The 19,168-nt window shown below is 45.2% G+C and overlaps 1 protein-coding gene across 1 annotated transcript in view; it reads left to right on the top strand.

The window, feature by feature from the left end:
- The window catches only part of LOC100021406 (lysyl oxidase homolog 2), a 131,370-nt gene that overhangs the window by 17,021 nt on the left and 95,181 nt on the right, over positions 1-19,168 (top strand). Inside the window, 2 exon segments of the mRNA XM_007477871.3 lie at positions 2,590-3,034; positions 8,228-8,403. Coding sequence (XP_007477933.2) covers positions 2,680-3,034; positions 8,228-8,403 — 531 coding nt within the window. The 5' untranslated portion in view covers positions 2,590-2,679.

Raw genomic sequence — 19,168 nt, 5'->3', positions numbered from 1 at the left:
ACTCAGTGGATAGAGAGCCAGGCTCAGAGACAGGAGGTCCCGGGTTCAAATCTGGCCTCAGATACTTCCCAGCTGTATGACCCTGGGCAAGTCACTTGACCCCCATTGCCTAGCCCTTACCACTCTTCTGCCTTGGAACCAATACACAGTATTGATTCTAAGACAGAAGGTAAGGGTTTTTTTTTTTTTAAGCTTATATTCTATTGGGACCTAGATCTGGGATCAGGAAGACCCGAGTTCAAATCTGGCCTCAGATACTTCCTAGCTGTGTGGAGGGTGAGAGCCAGCGAGGAGGTGGGGTGGGAAGATGGTGGAACCCCCAGCCCTAAGAAGGAAGTTAGGAAGAGGGGAGGCCTTAGCGGGGAGGACACTGAGTTCAGTTGGGGACTCGCTGAGTTTAAGGTGTCTCCAGGACGTCCAGCTTGATGTGTCTAAGAGGCAGCTGGAGGCAGGAGCCTCCAGATCGACAGCTCTGAGAATCCTCAGTCTCCTCTTCTGTGAAATGGGCTCCCCTATCGGTGGTGCCTTCATCACACGACTGATGTCATGATCTCTAATGAGACGATGGATAGCAAATAGGATTTGGGGTGAATGTGGCCTCGGGGGCCGTCGTGCCCCCACCTTTCACTGTACAGAGGGGGATCTTCTGGCCCAGCCCACTTTGCAGCTCGAACCCTCCGATGCAGACTTGGTTGGTTGGTCAGCTCCGTCCGCATGACTCTTTATGACCTCTTTGGGGGGTTTCTTCCGAAGATCCTGGAGTGGTTGGCTGTTTCCTTCTCCAGCTCATTTTACATCGGGGGAAACTGAGGGAAACAAGCTTCAATGACTCTCCCAGGGTGACACAGCTCGTCACTGTCTGAGGCCAGGTCTGAACTCATGGAGAGGGACCTTCCTGACTCTACGCCTGGCACTCCACCCTGGGCCAACTAGCTGCCCCTTATCTAGAGTTTTAAAGCTCCAAATCTCACACCCTCATCTTTTAATTCAGAAAGTGAAGCCCAAGGAGATCCTTTACTTACCCCAGGTCCCACGAGGCAGAGGCAGGATCTGAACCCAAGCCCCGCGACTCCAGAATGCACCTCTCCATTGTACTTTACTGCCTGCCTCATCTCCGTCTCCTCCGCTTCCAGGCATGGTCGTGGCGAGCACCTATAAATATGTGCTGCCTTGACTAACATTATGGGGGTGGCGGAGAAGTCGGGGCACCACCAGGCGGCTTTCAGAGGCAGGTTGCCGGCCTCGGGTGCTGGTCTTAGTGGGAAAGTCTGTGGACCAGACAGTGCAAAGGCCTCCCAGAGCGAGTGTCTCAGGAGCTGAGCGCAGGGCAGGGTCGGGGATGCCGGGGCCGAGGAGCAGACAGACACGTCCCGGGCAGCCCTGAGCCCTCCTGGGCTTCGGGTGGCTCTTTGGGGGGGCAGGTGGCCTCACTGATGCTGTGGCCACAGAGGCAGAGGCCGGTGCCTCCTCCCCTCTCCCTGCCCCTTCTCCGCTTCTGCCCAAGCCTTGCCTGGGGAATCAGGATGCCCGAGGCGGAACCCTCCTTGTTGACTGAGCAGACGGGGATGGGGGCGAGAGGCTGCCCTCAGAGGGTCTGCGTGCTCTGCCGGGAACCCCGAGATGTCATGGGAAATAAAGGGAATGCCACCCTCCCCCCCAGCCCATTGGGCAGAGGCGGCCAGGGGCACCAGGGACAGAGCAGGGAGCCCAGAGTGCAAGTCTTACTAGTTGTGGGATCCTGGGAGAGTTACTCAGCCTCTCTGCCTCCGTTTCTTCATCTGAAATAGGGATCACAACAGCACCTACCTCACAAGGGCGATCAGGGGAGGCATTTGTAAAATACTTAGGATAGGGGCAACTCAGCGGACTTAGAGGAGCCTCGTGGGCTCCCCTCTTGCGAAGGCCTTGGCGAAGTTGGCCAGAGACCGGAAGAGGGTGACAAGAGTGATGGAGGCTTTCGAGGGAGTGCTGTGGGAGGACTCGTTGGAAGAAAGGGGCACGTTTATGGTAGAGAGGAGAGGACTTCGCTGCGGTCTTTAGGCTGTGGGATGGCCACCTAGAATTGGAAGGGAAGCTCGGAGCCCCCACCTTGCCTTACAGATGCGGAAGGGGCCAGGGCCAATGATCTGCCCAGGGTCACATCTGGGGAACGCAGCCATAGTGGCGCCACAGAGGCTCCCAGTGAGCAGGGCAGCCTTCAGTGGTTAAAGGGTGGGCATTTGGAGGCGCCACTGACTTGGCAGAACCAAGGACAGCACCTGGAGGATGGGGCTCCGGGCAAATCTGCCAACTGGGAAAGTTCTCCCAGAGGGATGGGCCGCTGGGAGAGGTGGGCGGGGTTCTAGTCCACTGGAAGGCCACAGGTTGGACATGTGGCAAAGAAGACCCTTTCCCAGGTTTGTGTGGGCTCCGAGGGCTCTGTTGGATCAGAAATGCAGTGCTGCTCCTCTTCCCCACCCGCCGTTCTCTTCTCGCCCCCCGACTCTGCCAGAAAACCTCCTGATGAAAGCTGGTTAGGTCGGTGCCCCCGTTAAGCTCGTTAAGAGTCTCTTGCCCTGGGTCCTCATGCGTGTCCGTCTCCTCTTCTAGGAACCCTCTGCTGAAGTCTACGGGCACTAAAGGCCCCCAGAAGCTGCTTGAGGAAGTCCTTCCAACAGAGTGCCCAGCTGCAGACCAAGGATGAAGAGGTCCCGAGGTTCTTGTGGTCACCCCTATCTGGCTGCGCTGCTCATCCTCCCTTCCCTGAGCCTGGCTCAGTATGAGAACTGGCCCTACTACCCCGAGTACTTTCAGCAGCCCCAGCCCGAGTACCAGCAGCCCGAGCGGCCGGCTGGCGTCCCCAAGATCCAGCTGCGTCTGGCGGGACAGAAGAGGAAGCACAACGAGGGCCGGGTGGAGCTCTACTACGAGGGGGTGTGGGGCACCGTGTGCGATGACGACTTCTCCCTCCACGCTGCCCATGTGGTCTGTCGGGAGCTGGGGTACGTGGAAGCCATCTCTTGGACAGCCAGCTCCTCCTACGGCAAGGGAGAAGGTAAGGTCCCGTGCCCTGGTGGCCTGCTTTGTTTGTGGGTGGGGAGCTGGGACCTGACTTGGGAATCTGGACGCTCTTCATCTTGGTAAAGTTTGTAGGACTGAGAACCCTTCGGCCATAAAATGAATTCCTAACCGCAGGATGGCTGATGAGGGAATGAGAAAGGGCATCCTGTGGAGAGTGGAGAAGTTGGGAGAGACCTTAGAACAAAGAATGTCAGAGCTGGGAGGGAACCTTAGAACCGAGAATGTTGGTCTTTCAGGGAAACCTTAGCATAGAAAATGCCACATTTGGAAGGAGGAGAACCTTAGAACAGAGAATGTCAGAGCTGGGAGGGAACCTTAGAACCGAGAATGTTGGTCTTTCAGGGAAACCTTAGAATAGAAAATGCCACATTTGGAAGGAGGAGAACCTTAGAACAGAGAATGTCAGAGCTTGGAAAGGGTCCTAGGATAGAGAATGTCAGTCCTGGAGGAGAACTTTAGAAAATGCCAGATTTGGATGGAGGGGAACCTTAGAACAAATAATGTTGGTCTTTCAGGGAAACCTTAGAATAGAAAATGTCACATTTGGAAGGAGGAGAACCTTAGAACAGAGAATGTCAGAGCTTGGAAAGGGTCCTAGGATAGAGAATGTCAGTCCTGGAGGAGAACTTTAGAAAAGAGAATGTTAGATTTGGTGGAGGGGAACCTTAGAACAAAGAATGCCAGATCTAGAAGAGGATCCTAGAATAGAGAATGTCAGTGCTGGAGGGGACCTTTAGAATATAAAATGCCAGATTTGGAAGGAAGGGAACCTTAGAACAGAAAATACCAGAGCTGGGAGTGGGAGGGAGCTTTAAAACAGAATATCAGGGCTGGAGGGACCTTAGAACAAGTAAGAAAAGACATTAAAACTCTATTATCAAATGCTAAAGCTAAGAAGGGACCTTAGAAACAAACTCATTCACCTCATTTTACAAATAAGGGAACTGACACCTGGAGAATAGACAGAACTTGCCCCAAGTCACAGGACTAGGATATGTCAAAAGCAGAAGCTGGAGTCTTCATGACCTTAATCTGGCCCTCTATTCATTGTACCACACTGCCTGTCCTTTGGAATCCTTAGTTTAGGACTATAACCAAGCAATATGCATATTATAAATTAAAAAGAACTTAATAAAAGTTTAGGGACAGATTCACTTGCTGCCTCTCAGAGAATGCCATGCTATGAGGAAAGAGACAAGGGACTTGAGTTCAAATCCCATTTCCTAGGTTTAGCTGTTGGATCTCGGCCAAATAATTTCCTCTTTCCAGGCTTCAATGTCTTCTTCTAGAACATCAAAAAGGTCGGCTTAGATGCCCTCTGAGGTCCCTTCGGGGTCTAAGTCGTTTCTGACTCGCTCTACCTCTTTGACCACTCAGGGTCCTAGATATGAGTTGGGTTGCTACGAAACAGCAGTTTGTTGTAGAAACAGCCAGGGATTAGAGGGCGGATTTCATGGGGGCTGACGCTTCCTGAACCCGACAGCACTGAGAAACCAGCTGGAAAACTTCAACTCCAGGTTTTCAAGAAGGTTTTTGTTTCCTGCATTTAAGGACCAACCCCTCCCCCTCCTTGTGTGGAGAACTGCCCCAGGCATCCATGGGGCAGAGATGCTTCAGCAGGACTCGGGATTGGACGGCTAATGGAATGGGGGCGGGGACAGAAGAATGGTCTTCCTCCAGCCAACCAATCAGCAGTTAGTAAGCCCCTACTTCCTGCTGGGCTGGATGCTGGAGGTATAAGAACAAAAAAATGAACTAGTTCTTGCCTTTGAAGAACTTACATTCTGTCGGTTCTACTCAGTTTACAACATCGTTTGTTTGCTTATCATCATTATTATTATTTATTTTTATTTTTTTACCCTGTGCTTTCCAAAACCTCTGAGGATGGCTCGAGAGCAATCCCACAAAGCCATTCATTCATACATTAGAAAGAGAAGCTCTGCAAGCCCATCGCCATCCTTCGGCAAGTGAGGAAACCGCGGGGGCCACAGCAGCTGGTCCAGAATGAATGCTGGCTAAAGCAAGGCGGCCAGTGGTGATCCCGCCCCTCCTGAAGACCTCCGCCAGGCCAACGCCCTCCCTCTCGAGTCAGCCTGCTCTCTTGCTGGACAGCTCTTCTACAGAGAAAGGGCTTCCGAATATTCAGCGCCAATCTGTCGGCCCATTTCTCTACCAGCCAGCTTTCTTCTCTTGGTGGTCCAGCAGAGCAGGGCTGAGCTCTCTTCCACTATTAGTCAGCCCTGTGAATGGCTGGAGGCAGCAGCTGCCCTGTGACCAGGAGGTCTTTTATTCCCAAACTCAAGCATCCCCATTTCCTTTCATGGCTTCTCATTTGATGGCATCTCCAGACGTTCTCCCATTTATCAACGTTCTTGCTAAAAAATAAATAAATGTGGTTCTCCAGAGCAGAATACACGGAGATTTCTGCTTCTCTCATCATCTCTTATCTTCCATCTTAGAATCAATGCTGTGTATTGGTTTCAAGGTGGAAGACTAGTAAGAGCTCAACAGCTGGAGTTAAGGGACTTGCCCAGGGGCACACAACTAGGAAGTATCTGAGGCTAGACTTGAACCTTGGACCGCCTGGCTCTCTATCTGCTGCACTATCTACCAGCTCCCTCCCTTGTTGTCTCTTGGAGTTAAAGAAAGGCATTAGAGGTGAACGTTTAAATTTTCAATTAGTAAAAGTTGGGGGGAAATGCCTTTCTACCAGTGGTCCCCAACTTTTTTCAAACATGAGGAACCCCTTTGAAATGTCTAAGAAAATTATAGACCCTTACCTAGCTACACATAGCTATAAAGTTAGAAGGAACCTTAGAGGCTATCTTAGCCTATCTCCTTATTGTATTGATAAGGAAACTATAGGAATGGAGTGATTTCAGAGGATCACAGTTCTTGAGCTGGAAAGGCTCTTAGAGGGTCTGTTCAACCCCCTCATTTTACAGATGAGGGAACTGAGGTCCAGAAAATTTAAACAACTTAGCCCAAAGTCATATAGATGGCAAGAAGCAATGTGAATTCAGATCCTTTCATTTCAAATCCAGATGATTGAGAAAAAACTCAAAAACAAAAATCAACCATGAATTCAATGGTCATTCAGTCATTCTAGTTGTGTCCAACTCTTCAAGACCTCATTTGAGGTTTTCTAGGCAGTGGTAACTGGGGTGCTTTGCCATTTCTTTTTCCAGCTCATTTTATAGATGAGGAAACTGAGGCAAACAGGGTTAAGTGACTTGTCCAGGGTCACCCTGTTAGAAAGTATCTGAGGTCAAAATTGAACTAAGGTCTCCCTGACTCCAGGCAGTGTTCTAACCACTGCACAACCTAGCTGGCCATATTTAATGATGCTTTAAATTTTTTTTTGTATTTTATTCTTCATACCACTTCTCCATCCATTTGAAGAATATAATACATAGCTGTATGTGACTCATTATTTATTTAGTCTCCAGAAGAGATGGTTTATTTTAGAGCTAGAAGGATTTCTAGCTCTAAGGATTACCACAGAGACTATCTGGTCCAAACTCCTCATTTTGTAGATAAGGAAACTGAGGCCCAGGGTGGGTTAAGTAACTTGTCCTGGATCATACATATAGTAATCTTGGGAGATGGTATTTGAATCCAGGGGTTTCAAACTCCAGCACCAGTGTTTTTTTCAGCCAGGAAATCTTCAGTTCAAATACAACCAAAGACACTTACTAGCTGTGTTATTATTTATATTATAATCATTAATATATTTCTGATAAATCATATTATAACGAATGCATTAATATTTATTAAATAACTACTATGTGTCAGGCACTGTGCTAAATCCTAGAGATACAAAAAGAAGCAAAAAAGAGTCCCTTTGCTCAAGAAACTTACAATCTAATGGTGAGGGTTGGGGGGATAACACACAAATAAATAGTTACAAAACAAGCTATATATAAATTGGAAGTGATGAACAGAAGGAAGACTTTAGAATTAAGAGGAGTTGGGAAGAAAGTCAGGGAGGTCCATAGGCAAGGCAGAGGAGGAGAATATCTGGATATGGAGAGCAGTCAGAAAATTCTGTGCATTGTGAACACATATTCAGGGAAATGGGAATCAAGGGAGGGAATCAAATTCTGGATATTTGTTTCTTCCTCAACATTTGTATAAGAAAGGAGTAGGGTTAAAAAAAATTTCAGCAATCTCTGAAAGGGAAGAGATGTCAGCACACTGTTAGTATCTCCCATCAAAGGCAGATGGGGAATGAATGTCTATAGAAACAGAAGTTTAGTAGCTCTAGAGGGCTAAGAGACAGCTGGAGATGAGTTCTGACTTGGAGTCCAACGATCTGGGTTTGAGCATCCACTTTGAGCTACCTTGGCTGCATTAATTTTGTTTGTGCAAAACCTTTTTAATTTAATGTAATCAAAATCATCTGTTTTACTTCTTGTGATACTGTCTCTTATTTAGTCGTTAATTCTTCCATTATTCATAAATATGACAGGTAAAATCTTCCCTGCTCCCTTAATTTGCTTATGATATCACCATCAATGTCGAGAGCATGTACCCATTTTGACCTTATCTTGGAAGATGGTATAATATGTTGGTCTAGACCTTGTTTCTGACAAACTCTTTTTAGGTTTCCCAGCAATTTTTGTCAAATACGTTTGACCTTAGGGTCTATCAAACACTAGGTGATTGTGGTCATTTACTATTGGGTATTGTGTCTATTCCACAGATCCACTACTCTGTGTCTTAGTCAGTACCATATTGCTTTCATGATTATTGCTCTGTAATATCATATGAAATCTTATATGACTAGGCTGCTTTCCTTCACATTTTTCATCAGTTCTCTGATAGTCTCGACTTTTTGTTCTTTCAGATATATTTTGTTATTATTTTATCTAGCTCTATAAAATCATTTTTGGTAGTTTGTTATGGCACATTTTACATTTCTTATGTATAGCATATATAGTACATACATACATATATATATGCATGTAAATGTGAACTTTTATGTGTATTTGTTGACTCTCCCCTCAATAGAACATAAGCTTGAGAGCAGCTAAAAAGTGTCCGAGGCAGGATTTAAACCTATGTCCACTATACCTCCCTATGTTTTTATTTACAGGTAAAGGAGTGACACTCCCAAGGCTCAAGCCTTCCTTGACATTATTCTTGGCTTTCTTCTTCCCTGCAGGCCCCATCTGGATGGACAATGTTCATTGTACCGGCAGAGAGGCTACCCTGGCGGCCTGCTCCTCCAATGGGTGGGGCGTCACCGACTGCAAACACACAGAAGATGTGGGAGTGGTGTGCAGTGATAAGAGGATCCCTGGGTTCAAGTTTGATAACTCACTCATCAACCAGATTGATGTAAGTAACATTCGTTTCTCATGCACAGTCTGCATCCCTGGTTGGATTCAGTTTGCACCAAGTTATATGATGATGATGGCAAAGATGAGGAGGAAGAGGAGGATGATGGTGTTAATGATGATTGTGATGGGGAGGATAGGGAAGACAGTGATGATGGTGGTGATGATAATGATGGTGAGGAGGAGAGGAGGATGATGATGATGGTGTTGATGATGGTAATGAGGAGGAGGGGAAGATAGTGATGGTGATGTTGGTGATGATAGTGACGATAATGAAGGGGGGATAGTGATGCTGATGGTGGTGATGAGGAGGAAGAAGAGGAGAGGAGGAGGAGGATGGTGTTGATGATGATGATGGTGATGAGGAGGAGGGGAAGGATAGTGATGTGGTGGTGGTGATGAAAATGATAGTGATGATAGTGATGATAATGAAGGGGGTAGTGATGATGGTGGTGAGGAGGAGGAGGAGGGAAGGAATAGTGATGGTAAGGAGGAGGAGGAGAGGGGGATGATGATGATAGTGTTAATGATGATGGTAATGAGGAGGAGGGGAAGCTAGTGATGATGATAGTGGTGATGATAATGATGGTGATGATAGTGATGATAATGAAGGGAGATAGTGATGATGATGGTGATGATGATGATGAGAGGGAGGAAGAGGAGGAGGAGGGGGATAGTGCTGCTGATGGTGGTGGTGATGATGATGATGATGATGATGGTGAGGAGGAGGAGGGGAAGGATAGTAATGATGATGGTAGTGAAGAGGAGGAAGAGGAAGAGAGGGAAGATGATGATGATGGTGATAGGAGCATTTATCTAGCCCTAATGTTCATGGAGCACTTTACCTAGGTGATTTCATATTCCCAGGAGCCTTGGGAGGTAAGTGCTGTTATTATCCTCATTTCACAGAGAAGAAAACAACATCCAGTTTTTTTCCCAGCCAAATTAATCTTTCTAAAAATCAGATTTGACTGTATCATTTCTTCTCTCTTTCACTAAACTCCAGTGGCTCTCTGTTATTCCCAGGATTCCATCTGAAGTCTTCTGGTTGGCTTTTAAAGCCCTCCACAATCTGAGCTCTTCCTTCCCACCTTCCTCACTGCCTTCCTCAGAGTCTGTGACATAGCCACAGACACTGGCTTGTGGCTGTTGCTCACCAGGATGCTTCATCTTCCAACCTTCGCCTTTTCCTTGGCTGTGCCCCATACCTGGAACTGTCTCCTCCATTATCTCCACTCTCTGGCCTTCTTCCAATCTCTTCTAATGTCTCTCCTTCTGTAAGAAGCCATTCTCAGTCCTTTTAACCTGTGTCTTCCTTCCACTGATTGTCCCCAGTTTCTCCTGTTTTCATCTTGTTTGTCCATAGTTGCTTGCATGTTGTCTCACCTATTAGATTATGAACCCCTTCAGAACAAGAACTGTCTTTTGAACCCAAGTGATGGGCACATAGTCAGCACTTCATAATAGTTTGAAGCCTTGACTGAGATTGAGAGAGCTTCACTGACCTACCTAGGTTCACACATTTTGTCCCATATCTGAAGCAGGATTCAAATTCAGGACTTCTTCAATCCCAAGTCCAAAGCTTTTCTCTGGACCACCAAGCTACCCTTGCTTGAAGAGCCTTCTATGATTAGGGAGATGCAGGTTCTCAGGTGGAAGAGACCTTAGTGGCTAGTTAGTCAAACCCAGATCTGAACCCAAATCCCCTCTATACAACAAATGGCCACATAGTCTTTGCTTAAAGGCTTCCAGTCAGGGGAGCCTACTGTCTCCTGAGATGGCCCTTCCCCTTTGGAACAACTCGGATTATCTGGAAGTTTCCCTGACTTCAAGCCTACATTTGTTCTTCCTTCCTGTGACCAGTAGAACAATTCTACTTACAGCCAAATACAGTCTACTATAGTTAAGTCTACCTAGTTCCACTGCCCACTGACATTGACCTTCGGACAACCCTTTACTCTTTTTTTTTAACCCTTCCCTTCCATCTCATAATCAATGCCCAAGTACTGGTCCTTAGGTAGGAGAGCAATAAGGGCTAGGCAATAGAGGTTAAGTGACTTGCCCAGGGTCACCCAGCTAGGAGGTGTCTGAGACCAGATTTGAACCCAGAACCTCCCATCTCTAGGCCTGGCTCTCAATCCACTGAGCCACCCAGCTACCCCAGACCCTTACTCTTCTTCAGCCTTAGTTTCTTCCTTTGTAAAATGAGAGGGTTAGACTAGATGACTTCTAAATCCAGTGGCTTCTTGTTCTTCTGCCATAAGACAACCCTTCGAATACCTGAAGACAGCTAGCATGCATCCCCCATCCCTTAGTCTTTTCTTCTCCAGGCAAAGCATTTGAACCACAGCTTTTCAACAAACATTTCAATCAATCAATTCGTTAACTAACAAATATTTACTTAATTTCTGGTAGGCAGGCACTGTAAGGCCTAGAGAAATCCCCCTCCCTGATTTCAAGGAACTTGCCAGAAAATGACCCCTAAAGACAGAAAGCTTGCAGAGTCAAACCCAGAAGGTCTCCCAATTAACTTTGAGTCCAACTCTAGGGGTCATGGAGAGCTGGCCTTGGAGCCAGGAAGACCTAGTTCAAATCCTGCCTCTACCACATTCCTAGCTGAATGACTGGAGAAATCTCTTAACTTCTTAGTGTTCTGGGGAACTCTCTAAGACAATAAGCTGAAGAAGGGGTGCCAATCTGCATTGGTGGAAGATTTTCCTCCTCTGGGAGTTCCTCATCCCAATGAAGTGCCAGGTTCAGCCGCCAGCCCCTACCCTATCCAATTCTAGGTGGATGATTATGGTCATTGGTCCCTGGCAGTTTGGGGGAGCCAATGATGGAGATGTTCGAGGAAGTCTTTGCAATTGCCCTATTTGGTCTCTAGAAGGTATCTGCCAGTGGAATGTGGTTTTGACATTTTCTCTCTATGACTAACACCACTCTTCCATTTTCTCTTTTATTCCTAGAGCACACCAAATGCTCTGGGCTGCTGGCCAAGCCTGCGTTATGGAAAAGAGGTTAGTTGTTAGACTCACCAGGCTTGTTACATCCCAGAGGATGGGGCCACCCCCATTGTGGACCCTTCAAGTTGGGCCAGCATCCAATCTAGCATTACATCATGGTGAGCGGAAGTTATTCTATATCTCAGATACACTGCAATCATTCAAGGAGCCATTTTGTTTTTAGTACAGTAAAATCAAAAGTATATCTTTAATAATAAAATATCTCTAATAATAATAATATCATAGTTTAGGGGGTTTATTAAATGAACATTAGAAATCAAGAAATAAAGAAGATACAAAATAGAAACCACGTGCCCATGGCTGGATAGCCATTTAAAAATCATCCCCACTCGCCACCATCACTGCGGATTGCTGTGCCCAAAAGAGAGAGCGTGGGAGGAGTTACCACCACTTAAATACGTGATCTTGGCGATGTAGACGCGGGAGAGATTATAGGGAATTTTGGGAAATACTAAGGACTTCTGGGGAGTGAAGGCAAAGGTTCAAAATCTCCATTCATACAGTACAAGCCATCCCAGAACAACTTGTTAACTATTTTTCAAGAGTCGTCATGGCCAAAAGAAGGCATCGTCTTCTGGCCCACCTGGCGCCGAGCCTCTCTGGCTTAGTTAGGCTGGTCAAATAATCAAGCATGTATTAAGCACCCACTATAGGCTAGCCTTCAGGGATACAAAGGTGAAAATGCAACAATCCCTGCCTTCAGTGTTTTTGCATTCTATCAATCCACAAACATTTTTTAAAGCACCTACTATGTGCCGGGCACAGTGAGAGGCCCTTGGGATGCAAAGATAAAAAATGAAACATTCCTTCCCTCCGGGAACTCACATTCTATCAAGGGAAATGGCACATTGGTACACACAAGAGGATAGAAAGTGGAAAAGAAATATTACAACAGAATTTAGGTGGGAGGAAAAGGAGGCAGCTTCAAGGATTAGGAAACAGGTCGTATGGGCAGTGGCCCTTGAATTGGGCTTTGAAGGAACCCAGAGATCCCAAGAGAAAGGGGCAAGGAAGGAGGGCTTTCCAGACTATGCAATGGGGCTATGCAAGATCACAGAGGTGAGAAATGGAAGGTTACGTGTGAGGGACAGTAAGATGGTGAGGGGGACTCGTGGGGTGGTCGTTCTTCAGTCGTTTCTTACATCTGACTCTTCATGACTTCAGTTGAAGTTTTCTTGGCAAAGATACTAGAGTGGTTTGTCACTTCCTTCTGTAGCTCATTTTGCAGATGAGAAAACTAAGGCAAACAGGGTTAAATGACTTGCCCAGGGTCGCACAACCAGTAAGTATCTGAGGTCAGATTTGAACTCAGATCTTCCTTACTCCAGGCCCAGCATTTTATCCAGCATCACTTAGCTGCCATCATATAGACAATATAGTTACGGGTATGTGTGTCTTTTCATTGTGATTGTGGTGTGTGTATTGTAAATGTAATATATATATGTATAATAATTATATCTGTGTGGGTATACGTACAAGCAATTTATAGACATCCGATTGTATGATTTTAGGTTAGAAAATGACCTTAGAGGCTCTCAAGACCAAATCCTTCATTTTATAGATAAAGAAACTGAGGCACAGAGATTAGACTCATAAAATTAGTGAGTGTCTCAGGGAGGATTTGAATTCCTAATTACACAGTGCCCTACTTCTTATGCCAAGCTGTTTCTCATAGACAAAATGTCATCTGTGAAGGCTCTGAGAGTAGACCAGTTTGGCTGGGGCGTAGAATCCATATTTTTCCCCCTCTGGGACCATGGAAAATAAAACTAAGCTCTCTCCTAAGAGGCAGCCCTTCAGCTATTCAAAGGCAGCCATCATGTACCCAGGGAGCCTCCTCTTCTTCAGACTACAGAGGCTCCATTCTTTCAAAGACGGTAGCCGACATCATTCTGGTGTCCAGCGATGACCGTGATCCAAGCTTCCAACGATCCTGGTGCCTTTTGATGGCCAAACCCAGTCTTCAGCCCGAGTACTGTGCTCCACGGAATTAATTTATCTCCTGGGAAATTTCAGGTGCGTTGGGCTGCTCAACTTCTGACGGTCAGATACTGTGCCTTAATGTTCTGTATCACCTTCCCTGCTTTCCCCACCCAGCTCCGGAGTACCGAGGACCGTGCTGGGCATGTGGCTGCCACTCACTAAATGTTGGCTGCTTGGCAAGTTGATGTGGCTCGAGTGCCCTGCTGGGTTTCAATTTTTCCAGCAGTGCCTTCTCCCCACAAATGGCCAGGAACATTTGCCCTCCTTAGGCTAGGATTCTGCAGGGATAAACTTAGACTGAGCAGTGATGACAAGTACACAGGAATGTCTAATATCCTCCCATTACGCACCTAAAGGACTGAGACAGTGACATCAGCATTTGGTGCTGACATACTTAATAGCTCTCTGTTCAGCTTAGAGCCTTACTTGTAGCTCTGGGAGAACCCATTTTGAGTACTGAGCTCACACCCAGGCTTCTTAGCATAAGAGAGGCATTGATGGCTTGAACAGAAGGAAGGGGGACAAAATGCTGCTCCAGGTAGCATCAGGCAAAATGATGGACTCTTGGGATCATAGATTGGGAACTGTAAGGGACCCTAGAAGCCACCAAGTCCAACTCCCTTTAGTTAAGAAGTTGAGGTTCATAGGACAAATGACTTCTTCAGGGTCACACAGCTAGTAAGTATCTGAGGCAATGTTGATGTCCACAGGAGATGACCAGTTCCCATCTAGCCATCTTTCTCTTTAGGCCATTTTGCCATTTGTTCCTCCTCCTTCTTTTCAAGCAAATATTCCAAAGAACTTCAGAAACATTCCTTCATAATTCCTAATCTGTTTTGTAGTTGGGATAATCTGAAGCCCAACAGGGTCAAGCTCCCGGGGGCCATTGGGAATTATATCACCTCGGTTCTAAGGTCCTAGGATCTTAGGCATGGCATGATTTCAGGAAGTCCTGGGTCCTAGTCCCACCTCTGATATGTATTAGTTTTGTGATCCTGGACTTGGATGAAAGAAAGAAAGAAAGAGAGGGAGAGAGAGAGAGAGAGAGAGAGAGAGAGAGAAGGAGGGAGGGAGGGAGGGAGGGAGGGAGGAAGGAAGGAAGGAAGGAAGGAAGGAAGGAAGGAAGGAAGGAAGGAAGGAAGGAAGAAAGAAAGAAAGAAAGAAAGAAAGAAAGAAAGAAAGAAAGAAAGAAAGAAAGAAAGAAAGAAAGAAAGAAAGAAAGAAAGAAAGAAAGAAAGAAAGAAAGAAAGAAAGAAAGAAAGAAAGAAAGAAAGAAAGAAAGAAAGAAAAGAGGTGGATAGATATTAATATGTGTATTGTATGAGTGCAAATCTGTTACCCTAAAAAAGAACTATATTTCCCAGGAGCCCACTGACTTCCTGTCACTATGTACTTCCTGTAGATAGGAGATATTAGGCAGGGCCATGGAAAGTCCCAGCTCTTTACTTCCTGTTCCTAGTTTGGTGGTAGTAAGGCAAGTGTTTGAACTGGCTAATCAGCCAGGGGCATATGGTCTTTATTTTGTATCCTCTTTATTCCCTGATTTCTAATGATCATTTAATAAACCTCTAAAATATAATATTTTTATTATTGAGATTTAATTTTAACATTTACAGTATGTATAGAAAGACTTCCTATTAAAGGTGGGTGTTGAGCTGAGTGCTGAAGGAAAGCTAGAAGGTGGAAGTGAGGAGGAACAGAACTCCAGGCTTAGGGAATTGACAGGGAAAAATCATGGAGAGAAGAGTGCTGTGTGCAAGGAACAGCCAGTGTCAGTGGATTGTAGAGAAGGTAGAGGGTAGCTTGGAAAAGCAGGTTCGGACCAAGGTTTAAAGTGCTTTAAAAACCAGATAGAGTACTTTTTATTGGGCCTTGGAAACAGGAGGGAGCCACTGGAGTTCACTGAGCTGGGAGGGAAGCAAGAGGTAGTCAGACCTGGGTCTTGACAAAATCCCTTTGGCAGCTGAGTAGAGAATGAATGGGAACAAGGGAGAGACTTGGGGTGGGGAGCCTAGTTCAAGGGCACTACAATAGTCAAGAGGTGATGAGGTCCACATCCAGAGAAAGAACTGATAAAGAGAAAGAAGCAAGACATAATTTTATATATCTATTTATCTTTTTGTCAAATGATGTCTTCTCTAGTATGAAGAGGGAAAAGAGGGAGATACTTGGGAACATTTTTTCAGTAAGAGTAGAACTGTATTTATTTTTATTTTTATATTTATTTATAAAGATTTATTTATTTGTTTAGAATATTTTTCCACAGATACATGATTCATGTTCTTTCCTTCCTCTCTTTCCCCCTCCCTCTTGGAGCTGACAAGCAATTCCCCTGGGTTATATACAAACCATTTCTGTATTATTCATATTTGCAATAGAGTGATCATTTAAGACCAAAACCCCCAATCATATCCTCATCAAACCAGGTGATCGATCATATGTTTTTCTTCTGAATTTCTACTCCCACAGTTCTTTCTCGGGGTATGGATAGCGTTCTTCCCCATAAGTCCCTCAGGATTGTCCTGGATCATTAAAAAGCATTGCTACTAGTAGAATTTGATTGGATTTGATTGTGCCACAATGTATCAGTCTCTGTGTACAATGTCCTCCTGGTTCTGCTCCTTTTGCTCTGCATCAGTTCCTGGAGGTCTTCCCAGTTCTTACAGAAATCTCCAGTTCATCATTCATTACAACACAATAGTATTCCATCATGTTAGATTTAAAATGGTTGAAGGCCTTAAACTGTAACAGTTAAAAGAGTGATGTTGTAAACTGTAGTGAGTTAGAATGGTGGAAGATATAAATTGTGATAGATATAAGAGAGGGTGAGTAAATTTGACCGCAGAAAATATGTTTCACTACAGTGTCTTGGTTTTTAAATCAAATATAAGGTGGTCACCAGGGAAATATTCCCAATTATTCAAATACCCAAGTCAACTGGGTTTTATAGAGATTTTAATTAATACAAATGTGGAATTAAAGAAAAGAGAGAAAAAGAGAAAAAGGAAATAAGTATGAAAGGCCTTAAGCCAACATGGCCTAGACCTGAGTCTTAAGAGAGAGAGATCAGTCAGTCAGTCTTTTAACACTCACCACAAGATCTGTCTAAGCAAGGGTTCTAGTAACACCAGGCCAGCTCCATCTCAGCTGACTTCACCAGAGAAAGTTCCAGCCAGAGTCCTCCTTAAAGAGCCTTCCAGCCAGAGACTGTTCCAAAGGGCCTCTCTCCAGAGCCTCCAGAGGGACAGAGTCCCCTCAGAGGAGCTCCAGCGAGACCTCCTTAGAGATTGTCCTCCAAGAGCTTCCCTTCTCCAGAGCCTCTCTCAAGAGATTCTTCCCAAGCGATCCTCATCAGAGATCCTCCAAAAGGATTTTTTTCTCAAGAGATTCTGCTTTTTCTTATATAGGGGTTTTTCTCCTATGTCACCTCCCTTAAGTCCTTACATCTACCAATCACTGTAGACGTTTTCCAAAGGACTGCCCATCTGAATTCTTGCTAAGTCGACAAATCTCCTCAGTAAGTCTGAACCAGAAAAAATGCTGCTGTGTCGACTAATCTCCTCAGTAAGTCTGAACCAGTGAAAACACAGCTGAGTCAACTAATCTCATTAAGAGAAAACTTGCCCTACCCTTTTAGGTACCTAGCATCTCATTGTATCAATTCTAAAAAACAGGCATGGCTCAAAGAACTCCCTGCCTCATCATAAGCATGGGTCCAAGTACTTTCATTGTTTAGCAAGGAGTTTTCTCCCCTAAAGCAGTCTTAAGTACGGGTGGAGTAGAGGTCCTCCCATAGCAAGGAGTTTTCTCATCAAAATGGGGAATGTTCCCAGTCCAATGGGGAAATTTTTAACATTCACAAGTCTGAGAAATTTCAAGGTTTACAATCACCATCAGATACCACAATTTATTCAACCACTCCCCAATTGAAGGACACTCCCTCATTTTCCAATTTTTTGCCACTATAAGAGATAATAAGGAAAAATACTTGTACAAAAATATTTATAGCCATGTTTTTTATAGTGGCAAAAAATTGGGAACTTTGATGTAACAAGCAAATTAGTTAATTAATTTTTTAAAAGAGGTGAATAGGGTACTGAGAGGTTGAAGGTGACACCAAGTTTGAAAGCCCATGTAACCAGGAGGAGGATGATCTCCTCTATAGTAATAGTAAAATAAAAAGGGAAAAGTTTGGAGGGAATGAATTTAGTTTCAGACATGAAGATGAAGGTAAAGATACATATAGAAAGAGGATCGCTAGGGGACTCCGTGGAAAGAGATAGGAGATCCTTGGTTCAAGTCTGGCCTTAGACATTTCCTAGCTATATGACCTTGGGAAAGTCACTTAACCCTTATTGCCTAGCCCTTACCGCTCTCCTGCCTTGGAACCTATACACAATATTGATTCCAAGATGGAAGGTGAGGGTTTTTTTTTTAAGATACATATGGAACATACCAATGGACATGGTGATCTATGACTGGAGCTCAAAAGGGAGTTTAGGATTTGACATTATCTACCTGGCAATCATCTGTGTAGAGATGATCATTGAACCCTTGGGAAATTATGAGATCACCAGGAAGAGGGAAAAAAGGAAAGTCCAGGACAGAGCCTTGAGGAACACCCACAACTAGTGAGTGTGACATGGAAGAAAATACATAATTGGAGGCTGAGAAGAATCCATCAGCCAGGAGAACTGGGATACAGTAATGTCATGAAGACTCCGACAGGGGATGGTATCTAAAGGAGAGGATGAGCAACAGTGTCAAATGCTGCAGAGAGGGCCAGAAGGAGGAAGATTCCAATGTGGCAATTCAGAGTCCATTGGTGATTTTGGAGAGAACAATTTCCCTTGAATGATGAGGTTACAAACCAGTCTGAGGAGGGTTGAGAAGATGAAGCAGAGGAAATGACCAAACTGGAAAAATAATTCAGAGTTCATGAAAGCAGAATTAATCATCGACTAGCCAGACTACTGGCCAGGAGCCTCTCCATGGGTAGGTAGGCTGACCCTTGGAAGGCAGTCATTCTGTTGTCAGAGATACATCCACTCTTATATCTGAGTTATAATAGTTAAAAGTTAAATAATAAGAATGACAATACTAATACTTATATAGCACTGGAAGGTTTGCGAGCCTTTAGGATTTCCTCATTTGATTCTCTCCCAGTTTTTTTTTTTTAACAAATGAATGAACTAAGGCTAAAGGAATTAATTGAATGACTTCCTCATGGTCATTCAGTTAATTAAGTATGAGGCAAGATTTGAACTCAGATCTTGATTCCAAGTCAGACATCCCATTTCCTTCCCCACCTAGCTGCCCCTAGAAGTCTTGTTCATCATTAGGGAAATGATGGTGTCATTTGGGTCAAGTGCTTGGCAATGCAGTGAGAGCTTTCCCTCTCTTCCCTTTTCTCCCTTCTCCTCTCCCCTTTGCATCTGCTGCATGCATAGCATTGTCCTGGGTGCCAAGGGGAACAGGAGACCTGAAGGAGGACCTTTCAGTCCATCCAGGGAGCACACAACAGGTCCCCAGCTGGAAGCTGAGGTCAAAGCCAGAAGGCCACACATGGTAGCAGGATACAGGAGACCCAGGCAGAAATGCCAGAGGAATTTGCCAGGCCCTCCTCCAGTGAGGTCTGAGGGACAGGATGACTTCACAGGTCTCCCTTGTTTTTCATTTCCCTCGAATGCTTCCCTCTTGCTGTAATGGGGATTCAGCTTGTGGCTGCCATGACTCACAGCAGCATTTCCCCGTCCACAG

This window comes from Monodelphis domestica, chromosome 1, assembly GCF_027887165.1.
Source record: "Monodelphis domestica isolate mMonDom1 chromosome 1, mMonDom1.pri, whole genome shotgun sequence".
In the NCBI taxonomy this organism is placed as follows: Eukaryota; Metazoa; Chordata; class Mammalia; order Didelphimorphia; family Didelphidae; genus Monodelphis; species Monodelphis domestica.
This window is presented reverse-complemented; position numbering and strand designations above follow the sequence as displayed.